Source organism: Callospermophilus lateralis, chromosome 8 (genome assembly GCF_048772815.1).
Source record: "Callospermophilus lateralis isolate mCalLat2 chromosome 8, mCalLat2.hap1, whole genome shotgun sequence".
NCBI lineage: Eukaryota > Metazoa > Chordata > Mammalia > Rodentia > Sciuridae > Callospermophilus > Callospermophilus lateralis.
In genome coordinates this window covers 133,185,757-133,202,853 of record NC_135312.1, presented here as the reverse complement: position 1 = coordinate 133,202,853, position 17,097 = coordinate 133,185,757, and the positions used below count along the sequence as shown (strand labels likewise).

At 43.1% G+C, this 17,097-nt stretch overlaps 2 protein-coding genes across 12 annotated transcripts in view; one reads left to right on the top strand and one right to left on the bottom strand.

Moving 5' to 3' along the window:
* Mfsd8 (major facilitator superfamily domain containing 8) overlaps nt 1-5,740 on the bottom strand; it is an 86,622-nt gene extending 80,882 nt beyond the window's left edge. Inside the window, exon 1 of the mRNA XM_076864279.2 lies at nt 5,613-5,740. Coding sequence (XP_076720394.1) covers nt 5,613-5,620 — 8 coding nt within the window. The 5' untranslated portion in view covers nt 5,621-5,740. The remainder of the gene's footprint in view (nt 1-5,612) is intronic.
* Nucleotides 4,551-17,097, top strand: part of Larp1b (La ribonucleoprotein 1B) — a 93,421-nt gene continuing 80,874 nt past the window's right edge. For 2 of the 11 annotated variants that reach the window (XM_076864277.2, XM_076864268.2), the window contains exons 1-4: nt 4,934-5,516; nt 11,027-11,085; nt 11,482-11,541; nt 13,732-13,906. In XM_076864277.2, the coding sequence (XP_076720392.2) occupies nt 5,060-5,516; nt 11,027-11,085; nt 11,482-11,541; nt 13,732-13,906 (751 nt within the window). In that variant the 5' untranslated portion in view covers nt 4,934-5,059. The other 9 variants (XM_076864269.2, XM_076864267.2, XM_076864271.2 and 6 more) reach the window with 8 other exon arrangements.

Sequence of the window (17,097 nt, the reverse complement as noted above, 5' to 3'; positions counted from 1 at the left end):
TTCCAGAAAAATTAATGACCACATTCATGTATCTAACTGACATGAAGTAAGAATTCGCTGATCATCTTATACTAGTGTGGTATATGCTATGAATCCACTGGATCTTGTTTGTAGAGAATCCTGACACTGACACCACAAAGAAATGCGGTCCTAAGCACATCACGTTGTTCTGCATGAGAAACTTCCACCCACTTATAAGCCAGGTCAAGTTGTTTACAGATTCTTTTTTAATTTTTTTTTTTAGTTCGGTGAACACCATACGTATATGATATTTATTTATTTATTTTCATCTGGTGCTGAAGATGGAACCCAGTGCCTCACACGTGCTGGGCAAGCGCTCTGCCACTGAGCTATAACCCCAGCCCCGTTCACAGATTCTTAAATTCTAAAACCAACATACAATAAAACATAGTAAAGAAATTGTGGTCACACAATGGATTGTACCTTGTGTGACCATCTCAGCTGTGCTGGGGGGGAGTGGCAAAGCTGGCATTTGAAACCAGGCAACCAGCTTCAGCTGAACCCTCGTGCTGCTACCTTTTTTGTTTTTCAATTAAACTATAGGTTATCATTTGCATGGAGGATAAGAAATCAGTGTGTGTTTTTTTTTTTTTTTCTTTGTAGGTGTCTGGGGAGGTAGGGGTACTGGGGACTGAATTCAGGCGCATTCTGCCTCGGAGCTGCAACCCATCCCCCGCCCTTTTTAAAATTGGGGAAGAATACCTTAGATTAGGTAGAGGGAAGTGAAGAGAGGGGAGGGGAGGGGACATGGGGATAGGAAAGACAGCAGAATGAAACAGACATTATTACTCTAAGTATATATGTGACTGCTTGACCAATGATTCTACAACATGTACACTCAGAAAAATGAGAAATTATATCCCTTCTATGTATGATATAACAAAATACCATCATATATAACTAATTAAACCAAATTTTAAAACTTAAAATAAAAAAAATTTTGAGACAGAATCTCTCTACATTTCTCAGGCTGCCCTTGAAACATGTCTTCCTGTCTCAGCCTCCTGAGTTACCTGGATTATAGACATGAGCCACTTCCTGGCAAGGGGAGTTCTGGCTGGGAATGGTGGGAGGGTGAAGGCCTTATCAGACTTACATCAGCACTGATCCTTGTAGACAGAGGCAATAGGAAGTGTTCAGCTCTGGGAGCTAAATATGGTGACAAACAAGGCCCAAGACTCTGTAACCTGGAGGTAGTGATAGTTCAGTATTTCTTGTTAAAACAAAACATTCCTCTTTTTTCTTTGTGGTTCCAGAGCAAATCCAGGAATCACACATGATAAGCAAACACTCTACCACTAAGTTAAGCTCTCAGACGCTTTTTAAATTTTATTTTGAGACAGGATCCAAACAAATGACCCAGGTTGGCCTCAGATTTGCCTTCCTACAGCCCCAGTCTCCTGATTAGCTGGGATTATAGGAGCATGCCATTGTCCAGTTAAAAAATATCTTCTTAAAAATGGTTATTTTGTGGGGTTGAGGTTGTGGCTCAGCGATAGAGCGTTCACCTAGCACATGCGAGGCCCTGGGTTCAATCTTCAGTACCACATAAAAATGAATAAAATAAAGGTACCCTGTGCAACTACAACTTATATATATAAAATAACTAATATATATATATATATTTTAATTGTTATTTTGTAAGAATCTTTAGGTTCAATTTTATCTTCTACTTGGAGATCTTTGAAATAAATTATGTCTGATGCATTTTTTGCAACTTTAGTGTCTAATACAGCGCCATACACACTAGGATTTTGCCAGTCTGACCTAAACTGTACTGTAATTAGGAAGACCTTAAGGTTCTCATGGAACTTTAATTTCCTGGGGGGAGAGGAAAAGGAGTGGGTTCAATCACCTGAGGATATATTAGCATACACTAAACAGGAAAAACAGGATTCACCTTGCAAAGGCTTATTTGAAGAACCTGATCATCAAGATCATGTAAGAATAACTTCATGTATTTCATAACTCCTGAGGGTGTAGGGGACCATTCTTCCTTTTAAAAGATAACTCTATGCCTGTTTTCCAGATTCCAATTTTCCATCACAATTTAAGAAAAATAATTGGAACTTTAACCTCAGTACTTCAGTAAAATTAAGGTCACCCATACCTGGTCAAATTTATTTAAAAAGCAATAAAAGTTGGTAGCATCGTTTTGAGCTAGGGACTATGCTAGACACTTCATACATATTGTCTCACATAATCCTCACAATAATTTTATTTATTAATTTTTAATTTTGCAATACTGGGGATTGAATTCACAGGCTCTACTACTGAGCTACATCACAAGTCCATTTTTTTTTTTTTTTTTTTTTTGAAACAGGGTTTTGCTAAGTTGCTGAGGCTGGTTTCCAACTTGTGTTCCTCCTTCCTCAGCCCTTTCAGTCACTGAGATTACAGATGTCCGCCAACCCCCACCCCAGTTATCACAATAATTTTATCAAATAGTTCAAAGTGGAGGCAAACAGGTCAGTTAAGAGGCTGTAACACTATTACAGAGGGATGATGGCAGCTTGGAGTTGGGTGTTGGCAGTAGAGAAAGCAGGAAGAGCTGAGTCACCCAGGAGGTAGAATCAATTGGCCCTAGTGAATGCATGGAACACTTTAGGCACTGCTTGAGATATACAAGTGAATGAACTAGCTGAGAAGGGTGAAGAAGGTGGGTCTGAAAGGGTAACTTCTTGTTTTCCTTTGTTTTGTATTTGGTACCAGGGACTGAACCCAGAGATACTTAACAACTGAGCCACATCCCCAGACCTTTTTATTTTTTATTTAGAGACAGGGTCTCACTAAGTTGCTTAGGGCCTCACTAAATTGCTGAGGCTGGCTTTGAAGTTGTGATCCAGGCTTCACTCTCCCCAGCTGCTGGGATTCAGGTGTGTGCCATTGCCTGGGTTCTACTGACTGGACTCTGGTGCCACCCACTAAGAGAAAAGGAAAGAAGTAGTCAAAGGGCACTATTCTGTTCTCCCACCCACAGGCCTTGCCCCATGGCAGTGTTCCTCCAGGCCAAGGCAAATAATCTCTACCCAAGGGCAAACAAGCCATGCATTGGCTAAGTACTGGCAAGATTTTTTTTTTAAGGGTTGTAAGATTAAATGCTCATGTCACATTTATTTTCTGAGGCTTTCTGCCACACACTGAAGGGTTATCAAGGGCAGCAGTCATCAGAGCTGCTGCAAGAACACGATTTTCACTGGGGGAACAGCACAGTGGCTGTTCAGATGGTGGCTGAACACGTTTAGAAGATCTTGGTGTAGCAAGGACAAATCAGCATACACAACACAGCCTTGCTTCTCAAATTCAAGAAACCCCATTAACTTCTCAAATTCAAGAAACCCCATTAACTTACTACCCGCGCAGTGAGAATGTTCTGTGAAGTAGGACCCCAACACCTGCTGGTGAGCCCACATCAATCTCCATAAGCTCTCCCTGCAAGCATGCACTCCTCCCAAGGATTCCTCTTGCTTTCCTCCATCCACCCTTCAGCTGTACTGGAGAAGTCCTGACAAGACTTTTCACGAGCAAATCTGGGTGTGGTCACACCTATAATCCCAGCTAGTGAGAAGCTGAGGCAGGAAGATCAAAATTTTGAGGCTAGAGGGGGTAACTTAGTAAGACTTTGTCTCCAATAACTAAGAAAACCACCACAGTAGCTCCAATAAATGAAACTTCAAAGAGCCATTCCATAGGGGTGCTTTGCCACTAAGCTTAGTCCCCAACCTTTATAAAAATGTTTTAGAAAGGGTCTCACTAAGTTGCTAAGGCTGTCCTCACATTTGCAATCCTCCTGCCTCAGTCCCCTAGGTGACTGGGATTACAGATGGGCAACACCATGCCCAGTTCAACTGATTCCGTCTTTATTTGTTCTTTTTAGATATACATGATAGTAGAGTGAAGTCTGACATACTATACATACATGGAGTATAATTTATTCTAATCACGACCCCATTCTTGTGGCTGAACATGAGGGGGAAGAAAAACTTCCACCGGAATGAACCCGCTCTGGGTGACCTTCCACTTGAACATAATAAACATTATTAACTAGGTATAGGCACCCAGAACCAACATCATCTTAAAACCGAATGCCAAGTACAAAGATTTTACCTGATTAATCAAAATGTATTTGTGCTACTTTAACATTAGCCATTCCACGAAAAAACTATACTGGGCAAGCAGTTTATTTGCAATCCAGCGCCGCCGTCCGTCCCAAGCGACAGGTAATCAACACTTGAAGAGCCGGGGAGGGTCGGCTCTTCCCCTCCAGCGCGCTCGCGGGCGGATCCGGCGGGCGGGGCGCGGCCCGGGGTCCCTCACGTTACCTGCGGACGACCGCACCCAGCGGCCCGCCGGGCTCAAGGTTACGGGCGCCGCCCTGCGCCGCGGTGCTGCGCCCCGGCCCGCGACCCCCGCCCGCGCCACGTGCGCCCCGCCCGCCCGCCGCGGGTCACAGAGGCGAGCGCGCCCCGCCCTGCGCCCGGGGCCCTGGCGGCCTGCGGGGCCCGCCCTCGCCTCCCTCCCCGGCGGCCGCGGGGGCGGGGCCGGCCCTGGGCCCGCGGCACCGGGCGGGCTAGTTAGTCGGCCGCCGCGCGCGGCCCGGCGAGGCGGCAGCCGGTGAGTAGCCACGTCACGCCGCTCCGGGAGGCCCCGCCCGCCGCCCCGGGCCGCCCCCCGCACAGCGCCTCCGCCCCGCCCGCAGTTACCGGCCCGGGCGGCGCGCGCCCGGCGGACCTGGCTGCGGCCGCGGCCCCGGCGGGCGGCGCCTCCGCGGGGTGGGCGCTCGCGGCTCCGGGCGGCGCGGCGCGCGCTGGCGGGCTGCGGGCGTGCGCGGCGAGGTCCCGGGCCGGGGCGGTTGGCGCTGCGTTCGACGCGGGCAGGGCGGCACGCCCGGCGCTGCACGGCCTCGGCGGCGGCCACGGCCGGGCTCTCGGCGGCGAGGTCCCAGGCCGGAGCCAGCCGGTGCCCCGGCGCAGAGACGCGCGGCCGAGCGCCCCGGCCCCGGGCGCCCCCCGGCCGGGGAGGCCGGGACGGGCGGACGATGTCTGCTCGCGCCCCGGTGTCTGCCGCTCGCTCTCGGGAGGACCTGGCGGCGGCGGCGGCGGCGGCGGAGAGAGAGTCGCTGACGGCCGCGGCGAACCGGCCGGCCGAGCAGCCGCCCCCGCCGGAGCGGGAGGGCAAGGAGGCGGCGAGGGCCGCCACGAGCGCGGGGGCGCGGGGAGAGCCGTCGCCAGCGCCGGTGCTGGGCCACAGCGTGCCCCAGGCGGCTGTGCCCGTGCGGCCGCTGGCGCTGCACCTGGCGCACAAGGCGCGCGGGCCCGGGGGCCCCTTCGGCGGGGAGCCGCCGTCTGAGGACGCCCGGGAGCCCCCGGCCGCGGCCGGCCCCGAGGAGAAGCCGCCGCCGCCCAAGGAGAACCCCTGGACCAAAAAGCCTCCCCAGCATGCGTCCCCCGCCGCGACCGGGCCGCCGCCGCCCGCGCTGGAGACCCTGCAGGCAGGTCGGTGCGGGGCACGGGCGCGGCGGGCGGCGGGGGGGCGCCCGGCCGCCCGAGGTGCGGGCTCCTGGGTGTCATTCACCGCGCGTACTTACTTACATGGACATCGGGACGGCCGCGGCAGGAAGAGGTGGGACCTCAGTTCTCCTGGACGGGTTGGCTGCGGGCAGCTGGGCAGCGCTGCCCGGCCGCTCGGCCGCGGCGCCCCACGTGCTCGCGACTCGGAACCGGCACTGCCGGGCGTCCCCCGGGAAAGTTTCCTGGACTTGTCACGGAGGGTTGGAGCCTGTCGGAGCTAGGGGATTGGCTTGCCAGGGGGAGCGCACGGCGGCAGTCTGTCCTCGTGAAGTAGTTGACAGCTGAAAACCTCCAGGTCTTCGAAACACTGCTGAACAGTCGTGAAAAACGAAACGCCAACTGTAGTTGATATTAAGGTGCCTGGATAGTGTTGAGGTGTAGGTGAGATGGGTAGTTGACACTAAGAGTGGACTGTGGTAGCGGTATCTTCTAAATTTGCTTTGTAAATTAAGTTGTAGTGAATTAGTTGAAATTTTTACTTGGGAATTTTACTTTCAGGTTGTGTTTCTTAAAGGCTGGTAATGGAGTATGAAATACTTGAGCACATTTACAGGTTTATGAAGGTCAAATGAGATAATGGGTGTGCTATAAATGTTATGTTTTGTTTTATTTTGGGTACTGGATATCGAAAGCAGGAGTTTGCCACTGATGAGCTTCATCCCCAGTGCTTGGTTTTTGTTGTCGTGTTGTTTAATTTTAGTTGTAGATGGGCACAGTATATTTTTATTTTTCTGTGGTGCTGAGGGTTGAACCCAGTGCCTCACAACTGCTGGGCAAGCAAGCACTCTTACCACTGAGCTACAATCCCAGCCCCCAGTGCTTTTTATTTTATTTTTTAAGATAGGATCTTGGGAGTTGCTTAGAGCCTCAGTAAGCTGCTGAGACTGGCTTTAAACTTGGGATCCTCTACCCTCACCCTCCCTCATTGCTGGGGATTATAGGTGTGTGCCACTGGGTTGTTTCTTCTGAGAAACTCTTCAAAAAGAGAAAGGTTGAGTCAGTTGAGTTCTTCAGCTTTTGCATGGAAGTACTCTATTAATTCTTGATAAAATTTAGGGCACTTGGGGGAAAAATTTTTCTTTATATTTAGTATTGGCATAATTACCTCTTAGCTGCAAAGATCTATTTACTCTTAACTGAAGAGAACACTCTTAAGCAAAGTCTCCATAAAATTTGGCAATGAGGGACTCTGGGATTGTGGCTGAGCAACAGAGCACCCTCCTAGCACATGTGAGGCATTGGGTTGGATCCTCAGCACCACATATGCATAAATAAATTTAAAAAGGTACTGTGTCCACCTACAACTAAAAAAAAATTTGGCAAAGAAAGCTTTAGTGGGTCATTTTATTGGCTGACTACTTCTAGACTTTTAAAAAAGTATTCAGTGAACTACCAAAATACAAACTCCTTGTTGAATCTAAAATCAATTTAAGAGATTAATTATCCTTATCTTACCTTCATTCTCCAATCTTCTTTGGAGACTAAGAATAAAGTAATGCATGCTGAGCTTGGTGGCACACGCCTATAATCCCAGCTGCTGGGAAGGCTGAGGCAGGAGGACTGTAAGTCCAGGCCAGCCTGGGTAACTTAGCAAGACCTTGTCTCAAAAAGCAAAGAACTGGGGATGTATAGCGTAGTGATAGGGCACCTATGGGTTCCATTCATAATACCATCCCCCCCCCAAAAAAAAAAAGTGATACTGGATTTCATTTTTGCCCAGGTCTCCACGGCCAACTCTTCTCCCATTTGTGTCCTCAAGAACACCTTTCTGCAGGTCTGGAATACCGTTCTCTATTCCCAACTTTGCACTGTTCTCCCACAGCTTCTTTTAAGTTGAAAGACTTAGGTTAATTAGAGAAGAGACTGGTGGTACAGGAGTGCACTGCTCTGAGAGATTTGGGTTCTAGTGCTAGTATTACTATTTCTGGGTCCTGAAGTGGATGGAGACAGCTCCTCCAGTTCTTGGTACCGGAGTGCCATCTTTACAACCTGGCTTCCTTGAGTTTCTGTTTTCCTAAGCAAATTTTCAATTTGAAGGATAAGGAAAATATCCATGCAGGATGGTGTGTGCCTGTAATCCCAGTTATTTAGTAGGCTGAGGTGGGAGCATCACTCGATCCCAGAAGTTTGAGACTAGCCTGGGCAACAAAGGGAAACCCCATCTCAAAAAAAGAAAAGGATAATGAAATAGGGCCTGAGATTTAGCTTTCAGAGGTGAAAGCTCAGGAGTATTCAGTTAGTGATATGTTCATAGATGCCTATATAATTATTCTGTGGAAACCCTTTACTCTTGAAAGAGAAAGGGAAGGATATTAATTAGGTGTAACAACAGACTTAAACTGGGTCTATCTGGGCAAACCTGGAGATAGTGTCACTCTCTTGATGAGGTAAAGGAATTCCATCCACAAACTTTGACAGGGGAAGTATCTCAGGACATGAATCATGACTTCTCTGTACTTTAGAATATTCTGATGTAAGGCAGATCCTTGATGCTCAGCCCTTGAAGACACTTTGTTCCACTTTTAGGATGGTTCTGGTGGAGCGTGACTGTTTATAGCAATCCAGCCAGATAAAGCAGTCTTCAGCCAAAGCCTGGCCCACCCCAGGTCACCAGACTGTAAAAACCTTACCCCAAACTCTATTAAAGTAGTTTTATTAAAACCCTTTAAGATCACATATGGCCCAGCAAGGTGGTGCGTGTCTGTAATCCCTGCTACATAGGAGGCTGAGGCAGGATAAGTGAAGTTTGAGGTCAGCCTGGGCAACTTAGAGAGGCCCCATTTCAAAATGTAAAAAGACCTGGGTTTAGCTCAGTGGCAGAGCTCTTGCCTAGTATGCACCAGGACCTGTTTTCAATCCCTGGTACTGCAAATAATAAGTAAATAAATCACAATATGGGATTTATTAATCATTTGCCTGTTGCTATGGTTGCATTTTGCATATTAAAATTTAGCCTACTACTACAATTTCACAAAAACATAAAAAAGCATTGGTGTTTCGTCAATCTTTTTCAGCCTTATTTTCTGAACCTTTTTGTACTTCCATCAACCCTCTTTTCTCCTGATATCTGTTTCTTGGAACCTCTAATAACTTTATTGTTATTACCTTAGTGAAGTACTTTTAAATGAGTTATTCAGACTCACTTAATATATATATATATATATATATATATATATATATATATATATATATATATATATTATTTTTTTTTCTTATTAAAACCAAAACTTTGGGGGCTGGGGTTGTGGCTCAGCGGTAGAGCACTCGCCTCTCACATGTGAGACCCTGGGTTTGATCCTCAGTACCATATAAAAATAAATAATCAAAATAAAGATATTGTGCCCATGTATAACTACAAAAAAAATTAAACGACTTTTGATGTCCCCTTACCAAAAAAGTTCATATTTTTTACTGAAGAGCTTTTTAGAACTTTCTATTCAATTACCAGATAGTGTTCTCCATATATGTCTTTAGACTATATCAATCTTTTTTCTTGTGGAACAGAACTCACAGTGCATGCTAGGTATGCACTTTACCTTTGAGCTATTTTTTATTTTGAGACAGGATTTCCCTCATTGCCCTGGCTGGCCTTGAACTTTGGAGCCTTCTGCTTCAGCCTCTTGTGTTTGGGCAGGCATGCATTTACCACCACTGCCGCCATCTCCCCACCCCACCCCCCTTTTTTTTTGTTTTTGTTTTTGCCTTACTGGGGACTGAACTGAGGGCCTTGTGCATGCTAGGGAAGTGCTCTGCTACTGCACTACATTCCCAGTCCTTGATGCAACTTCTTATTAAAACTGCTAAGAATTATGATCATGAGAATAAAGGTGAGTAAATTATGCATTCTGTTGAAGTTTTTGTCTTGAGTATCCAGGCTCTTAAAAATAGTTGTCTTTATCTTGTTTGGGGGGTGGGTCCTGGGACTAGAACCCAGGGGTGTTCAACTACTGAAACACATCCCCACCTCTTTTTACTTTTCATTTTTAGACAGGGTCTCACCAAGTTGCTGAGGCCAGCCTCCAATTTGTAATCCTGCTTCCTTAGCCTCCCTAACCTCTGAGATTAAAGGCATGTGCAACCATTTTTGGCTTCCTTTATCTATTTAGAATTATTTCCTTGTAGATTTCTGTGGTTTAGAAATAATATTTTGAAGGTATTGGCATATTGCTCAAAGAAGTTGTACTGGAGCCTAGTGTGGTATGGTGTACCTCTGTAATCTCAGCAACTCTGGAGGTTGATGCAGGAGGATCACAAGTTTGAGGCCAGCCTCAGCAATTTAGCAAAATCCGCTCGAAAATTAAAAAATAAAAAGGGTTGGGGATAGGGCTAAGTGGTAGAGTGCCCCTGGATTTAATTCCCATTGTTGAAAAAAGTTTTGCAGTTTTATAATGTCTCACCAACAGTGTTTGAAAAATAAAGATATGTAGATCACCTATTATGTAGATTTACATATATTTGGAGTCACTAGTAGCTTAAGTTTGTTTGGGTTTCATCTGTTTGAATATGAATGTGAGATTGAAGTCCGAGTATGGGAAGAATTTTTTTTTTTTTTTTTTTTGGTACTGGGGATTGAACTCAGGGGCACTCGACCACTGAGCCATATCCCCAACCCTTTTTTGTATTTTATTTAGAGAGAGGGTCTTGCTGAGTTGCTTAGGGCCTCGCTGAGTTGCTGAGGCTATCTTTGAACTAGCTATCCTCAGCCTCCATGCCTGACTGTTTATATATTTTGAACTCAAAGATTGCTTTATTCTCTAAATTGGCCATTGCTGTGACTTATGGGATGTTGTTTTGTTGGAATAATGTGTTATTGGTAGATGCAGGTCCCATGCTCATTTTTGTTTTTAACATTTACTTGTATCATATTTAGCTAGATGGCTGTGCCCTCTCTGGTCATCTTGCTAGGTGATGAGCCAAACTGAAAGACAGTGTGAAGCTGCCTTTTTGTTTGTTTGGTACTGGGGATTGAACCCAGAGGTCCTTCACCACTGACCTGCACATTCCCAGTCCTTCTTTATTTGATATGGGGCTTTGTTAAGTTGGGGAGGCTGGCCATGAACTTGGCAATCCTCCTGTGTCAGTCTCTTATTCGTCTTGGATTTCAGGAGTGCGCCACCTACCCAGCCCAATGATAGTCTATCAGGAGTTGAGTTGAAACTTACTGTATTAAAAGTGTCATGTTTCCAGTTTTCTGTGTGCTGTTAACCAAAGAATTGGTCTGTCAGTTCATTATAAGTAAGTGGTACTACTTTCTGCTTCTTGACATGTAAGATCAGCTTGCGTCTGTGTACTAAAGATAGCTGATTTCCTACTAGGAAATTAAGTTTTAGAACTATGAATTTTGTTGGGAGTTGTGGGTACACCAGCTTACTGAAATTGGTATAGTAGTTATTTTGTTAAATAGTTATAAAAACAACTCTTTGTATTTTCTTTAGAGCTCAGTTCCCCCAAAATTATAAAAGCAGGAAAACTCAAGACAAGGAAACCCAATAAGGTATGTCTTCATAGGGATAGTTCTTAACCACCTTGATTGTGAACATTGTTGTTAGGAATTCTTAATTAAATTTTTTTCTAATTGTTTCATTAATGTTAGTTTAAAGATAGTATTCTAAAGAATTGTATCTTTGATACAAATCACCATATGCTTATGTTATCACATGTATTTCAATTTAATTAATGTCATAAAGTAGTGCTCAAAGTTTGATCTAAGACCAAATCATTTTTGTTTCAAAGTGTTCTGTTTTTAGAAACTCTAATTCACTGGGCAGATATCTGCAAATAATAAAATATGGGCAATTTTTGAAATTGCTATCACTTTTAGCAATTTTTTTTTCCTATTTAAATATCCTAAATGAATTTGCAGGTATAACACGTATTTGTTACTTTTTAGGCCAGTGATTTCAGCGATATGGCAAACTGGCCAACACCAGGAGAGTTAGTGAGCACTGGAGTAAGTATTATTTTAAGGCTTTTAAAACTAAATAAATAAAATTCACGTATTTTCAACATGTAGAATTTGTTTTACTCAGAATCCAAAGAATCACTGCTGTGAGGGACAGATGTAAAGACTTGATGATCAGTGAGAAGGCTTTTTTGTTCATTTAATTTGCAGTCATCCTTGGATGCTGCACTTTGTGGCTTAAGTTTACCCTTGGTAAGCTTTACTTGTTTTTTTTCTGTAATAATAAACACATACTAAAAATTATTATTTTTTTAATACTGGAAATTGAAATCAGGACTTCATGTCGGCTAGGCAAGTTCTCTTCCACTGAGCTATATCCCCAACACTTTTTATTTTGAGATAAGGTCTGTTACTGAAAACTTGGGATCCTCCTTCGTCATTCTCCTTTGTAGCTGGGATTACAGGTGTGTGCCACTGTGCCCAGCTGAAATTAATTTTTAGTGTCAAACTGAAGAGTATTTTATGTTTCAAATTTTGTGCTAGACATGTGTTTTGTATACAGTGTTTTAAGTATATACCCACATGCATGTATATATGTGCATAAATCATACTAAGAAGTATGCATTAGCCTTGTGCCATGGTACACCTGTAATCCCAGCAACCCCAAGAGTTGAAGCAGGAGAATCACACGTCTGAGGCAAGCCTTACCAACTTATTGAGACCCTCTCTCAAAATAGAAAAGGGATCACGATGTTTGTTACTCAGTGGTAGAGTGTCCCTGTGTTCAATCCCTGCTATCCCAAACACCCCCCAAGTATATAATGAATGAATTTTTAATTTAACTCTAAAAGGATCTCTGAAAGATGGCTCTGAAGTATCCGGTCAAGGAGCTTTTCAAGAGATGCCTTGTATCTGGTTGTGTGTTTTCGGTTGACATTATATACCCTTTGGCATTTGTAATTCGGTGTGCAGTATTACTGGTGTGTAACTGTGGATAGCTTGATCTAAATAGCTTGATTGAGTTATAAATGACATAGAGTAAACTGCACACACAAAAAGCATATAATGGGTTAAGTTTCGACCTGTGTCACATCTGTGAACCCCTCACCACAGTAAAGATGATATACTGGGCTGTCCACAAAGCTTTCCTCACACTTTTTTGTAATTCTTCCTGTCCCCTTCATCCCTGCTGTCCTAGCAGTTGCTGATGCACTGTCACTGAGTTAATTTGTCTTTCTGTGTGTGTGAACTCGCACAGTAGGCTTTTTTCCCTGGTTTCCCCTCAGCATGATCACTGAGTTCCATTCCTGTGTCCATCTTTGTTAGTGGTGCGTGCTCCTGTATGGCTGTGGCACGATTGTTGGTTCACTTTGGGCTGTTTCAGGTTGGGTCATTACAAATCAAACCACTACCTAATCCTTTCTGTACAAAACTTCATGGATATATGCTTTCCTTTTTCTTGGGTGAATATCTAACAGTAGAATGGCTGGATCTTATGGTAGCTATTTGTTGAGCTTTTTAAGGAACTGCCAAACCTTATACTTCTACCAACAGTTTATGAGAATTTCAGTTACTTCACATCCTTAGTAACTTTTAATATGGTCAGTTTTTAAAAATTAGCCATGCAAGGTGCAGTGGCACATGTCTCTAATCCTAGCAACTTGGGAGGCTTAGGCAGGAAGATAGCAAATTCAAGGCTGGTGTCAGCAACTTAGTAAGACCCTATTTCAAAATTAAAAATTTTTCAAAAAAGGACTGGGGATATACTTCAGTGGTTATAGCACTGTTGAGGTTCAATCCTTAGTACTAGAAAAAAAAATGTTGCCATTATATAAGTGTATTGCATTGTATTTTTGTGTTTCTCTGAAGAATGTTGAGTAAGTATATTTTCATATGTATTTGCCATCTATGTCTTTTTGAAGTATCTGATCAGTTTTGTCATTTGTTTTTAAAAATGGCTTTCTTAGCACTGAATTTGGAGAGTACATTATGTTTTACACATAAGTCCTTTCTCAAAATTTAGCAGGTATTTTTTCCTAGTCTGCAGCTAGACCTTTCTCCAAATTAATATCTTTTTTGTTTCCTTTTGTTTGTTTTAAAAATTAACATTGCCTTTGAGAAGTCTGCTTTTAAAATTTTGATAAGTGTTTGTAATGTCTAGGTGTACTACCACGTGTTTTTTGAAACAATAGTGAAAATGTTTATGAAAATTGTTCCACTCAGAAAACCTTTTTGCAGTCTCAGAGTGTCATCAGCCAAGGAAATAAGAAGCCGCAAATTAGAAAAGAAAAAGAAGAGAAGGTTGAGAAGAGGAGTAACAGTGAGAGCAAGGAAAACCGGGAAACAAAATTAGACTGTCCTATTGAAAATGTGAGTGAGGACGAGGCCCAGTCGAGCGGTCAGCGGAAGAGAGGTCAGTCTGTGTCCACCTCATCTGACTTCCGATTCTGGGAGGAAGTGGGGGTAATGAGGGTTGTGTTCAGCCTCTGACCTCTATTAGAGGGGTTGTGAAATTGTTAAGGATAAACTGTCTGGTTTACTTTTGTAACATTTCAGGACTATTAGGCTTTCCTGTTTTGCATTTTTTGTGTTCTGTGCAAGAAAATGGAATGAAGTTCCACTCCAGATATATTCTTAAAGTTTTAAATATTGTTGTTTAAATCTGTATTGGAACTGCTTCCTGTTTTTTAGGGAGTTCTGAGGAAATGAAATGCTTCATTATTTTAAGAGAAAAATGAGAACAACTTTAGTCAGTTTTTTCCCTTGGGTACATATCCCTGTATAAGTTACACCTTGAGGGGCTGGCACATTGGCTTAGGGGTAGAGCGCTCGCCTAGCACTTGTGATACCCTGGGTTCGATCTCGGCACCACATTAAAAAAAAAAAAAAAAAAAAGGAAATAAAATAAAGGTATTTTGTCCAACTACAACTAAAAAATGAAATTAAAAAACTTATACCTTGAAGGAAAAAAAATTACTGTCTTTATATTCCTTTCCATTTTCTCTTCTGAACTAGTCACATTTAGGGATGATTTATCTGATTTATAAAAGCATACATTCTTTTGGTGTTCTGGGCATAGGGAGAGTAGCAGGAGATGGGCTGGGAGACAGGCAAGATCCACAGTGTACAGGGTCTTAGGGACTTAGAATTAGGGTTTCATTTTCAGTGCATGGGAAATCACTGAAACATTTACTTTTACAGAGGCAATATTAGCACAGGACGGGGGCAAACAACTGTGCACTTGAACAGTTTTGTCTTTTAAATGAACATTAAATTTTTAGGGCTGGGTATGGTGGCACATGACTGTAATTTGGGAGGCTGAGGAAGCAGAATCATAAATTTGAGGCCAGCCTGGGTAGTTTAGCAAGACTGTGTCAAAAACAAAAAGGGTAGCTGAGGCTATAGCTCAGTGGTAAAGTGCTTGCTTCGCATGTGTGAGGCACTGGGTTCAATCCTCAACACCACATAAAATAAATAAAGATACTGTGTGTTCATCTACAACTAAATAAATATTAAAAAAAAAAATAATAAGAAGGGTTAAGGATGTAGCTCGGTGGTAAAGCACCCTGAGTTTAATTCTCAGTAATGCAAGGAAAGAAAGATAAACGTTAGTTCCCTTGATACAATGAGCAAATGTTGATTGCTAAAAAAAAAATAAATAGGTAGAATCCAATCATCAAGTGGTTGTTAGAAAATCTGTCCCCAATTTCTTTCCAGTTTCTTAACCCACATTATTACTTCTTTTTTCTGATTCCTGGATACACAGTAGTGTTTTTGTTTTGTTTTGTTTTGTTTGCAGGGAGCGGGTACCAGGGATTGAACTCGGGGCACTTGACCACTGAGCCACATCCCAGGCCTATTTTGAATTTATTTAGAGGCAGGGTCTCACTGAGTTCCTTAGCGCCCCAAGGTTGGTGAGGCTAGCTTTGAATTCAGGATCCTCCTGTCTCAGCATCCTGAGCTGCTGGGATTATAAGTGTGCCACACATTTTTGACTTTCAAAGAAGGGCTTGTTTTGCCTGGAAATGTCATAGAATAAGTGTTTTCTTTCTTTCCTTTTTTTAATATTTTCATATTCTGTTATCTTTTTTGAGAAAAAGGAAAAGGAAAGTTTATTGCTTTGCTAGCAAAGGAGAAACAGAAGGGATGCCTATCCCAAAGGCTGTGATTCTGCCTATCAGCAGGAACAGGGGGCTTTTTATATATATGTTTTTAAAAATTTTATTTATTTTTATATGGATTTATTTATTTTTATGAGGATTGAACCTAGTGCTTCACACAGTGTGAGGCAAGTGCTCTGCCACTGAGCTACTGCCCCAGCCCCAGGGGACTTTTAAAGAGATGACTCAAAGACTACATTCCAAATGTTGTCTGTTGGAGTTATAATTCAGTTGTGAATTTGGGACAGTCATTTCTGAAATCTTCTGGTGCCACCAAAGCCTGGATTACTTCATGGTGGGTGTACTCGGGAACAGGTAAATCTGCCTAGGATGAGGAAGAAAAGATAATCCTGTTTCCCCTGAGATTGGGGATGGGGAGGGATTAGGGAGGAGCAGGGAGAGAGGAAGAGAAAGAAACGTGTCCATTTTAAAAATAAGTTGCAGGGGCAGAGCAGCCAGGGCTGTATTCAGAGCATGAAGTGGGCCTTGGTTCCATTTCCCCTCTGTCAGTTTCTACACTCCAGTTCTATGGGAAACGGGCAATGACATCTCAGACTGCTTCCTGCTGAATGGGGGAAAAGTTGGACTAAGTCACCCAAAGTCCTTGTTCTCTATCAGGTAGGGTGTGGACAGGTAAGAGCATTCAGCATCAGGGCAGTCCAGAGGTCCACAGTGGGAAGGCAGATGCCTGGAGAGGCCTGCGCAGGGCAGGAATCATGATAAGCCAGCAATAAACACAACAAAGCAATGCCTTTTTGTTAACAATTAGCACAGAAACGGTATTTCAGCATATTCCATGCTCTTAATCTGATCCATTGGTTTGCAGGATTTTAGGAAATCAGTATAGTAATTGTTTAATAATATTCTTAAGTTATTTTTGCTTAATTACTTTGGTAGTTTTTTTTTCTTTGCTTTCTTTGCTTTCTTTTGGTCAAAAATTTATAGATTGGACAAAATATTTCCTGTCATAGAACATGACAACTTAGGCACTCTGTCATCAGGGAAACTGAATTTGCTTATCTCTCTCCTTAAGTTGGGAAGATGCAAAGGAGCTGTTTAAAAAAAAAAAATATATATATATATATATATATAGAGAGAGAGAGAGAGAGAGAGAGAGAGTTACATTTTGAGAAACCTCATTCTTTAGTAGTAATCCAGGATAAATAAGCATTTTAGACAAAGATCTGCAACTAAGTGTTTTGAACCAAGAGCCTAGCTTGGTAGTGTGTATTGTGTTTTTATTAGATAAACTGCATTTTCAAGCCTAGGACTTCAGTATTAGACAGGAGTAGTATATGTATGTATAATTTTGAGTAGCTTATTCATCAGAATTAAAAAGTACCCATTTTGCTTTTAGCAAAAGAATTCCAACAGTACTCTATCACTGGCTTTTTTTTTTTAATATTTTACTTTTTAGTTGTAGCTGGACACAATACCTTTATTT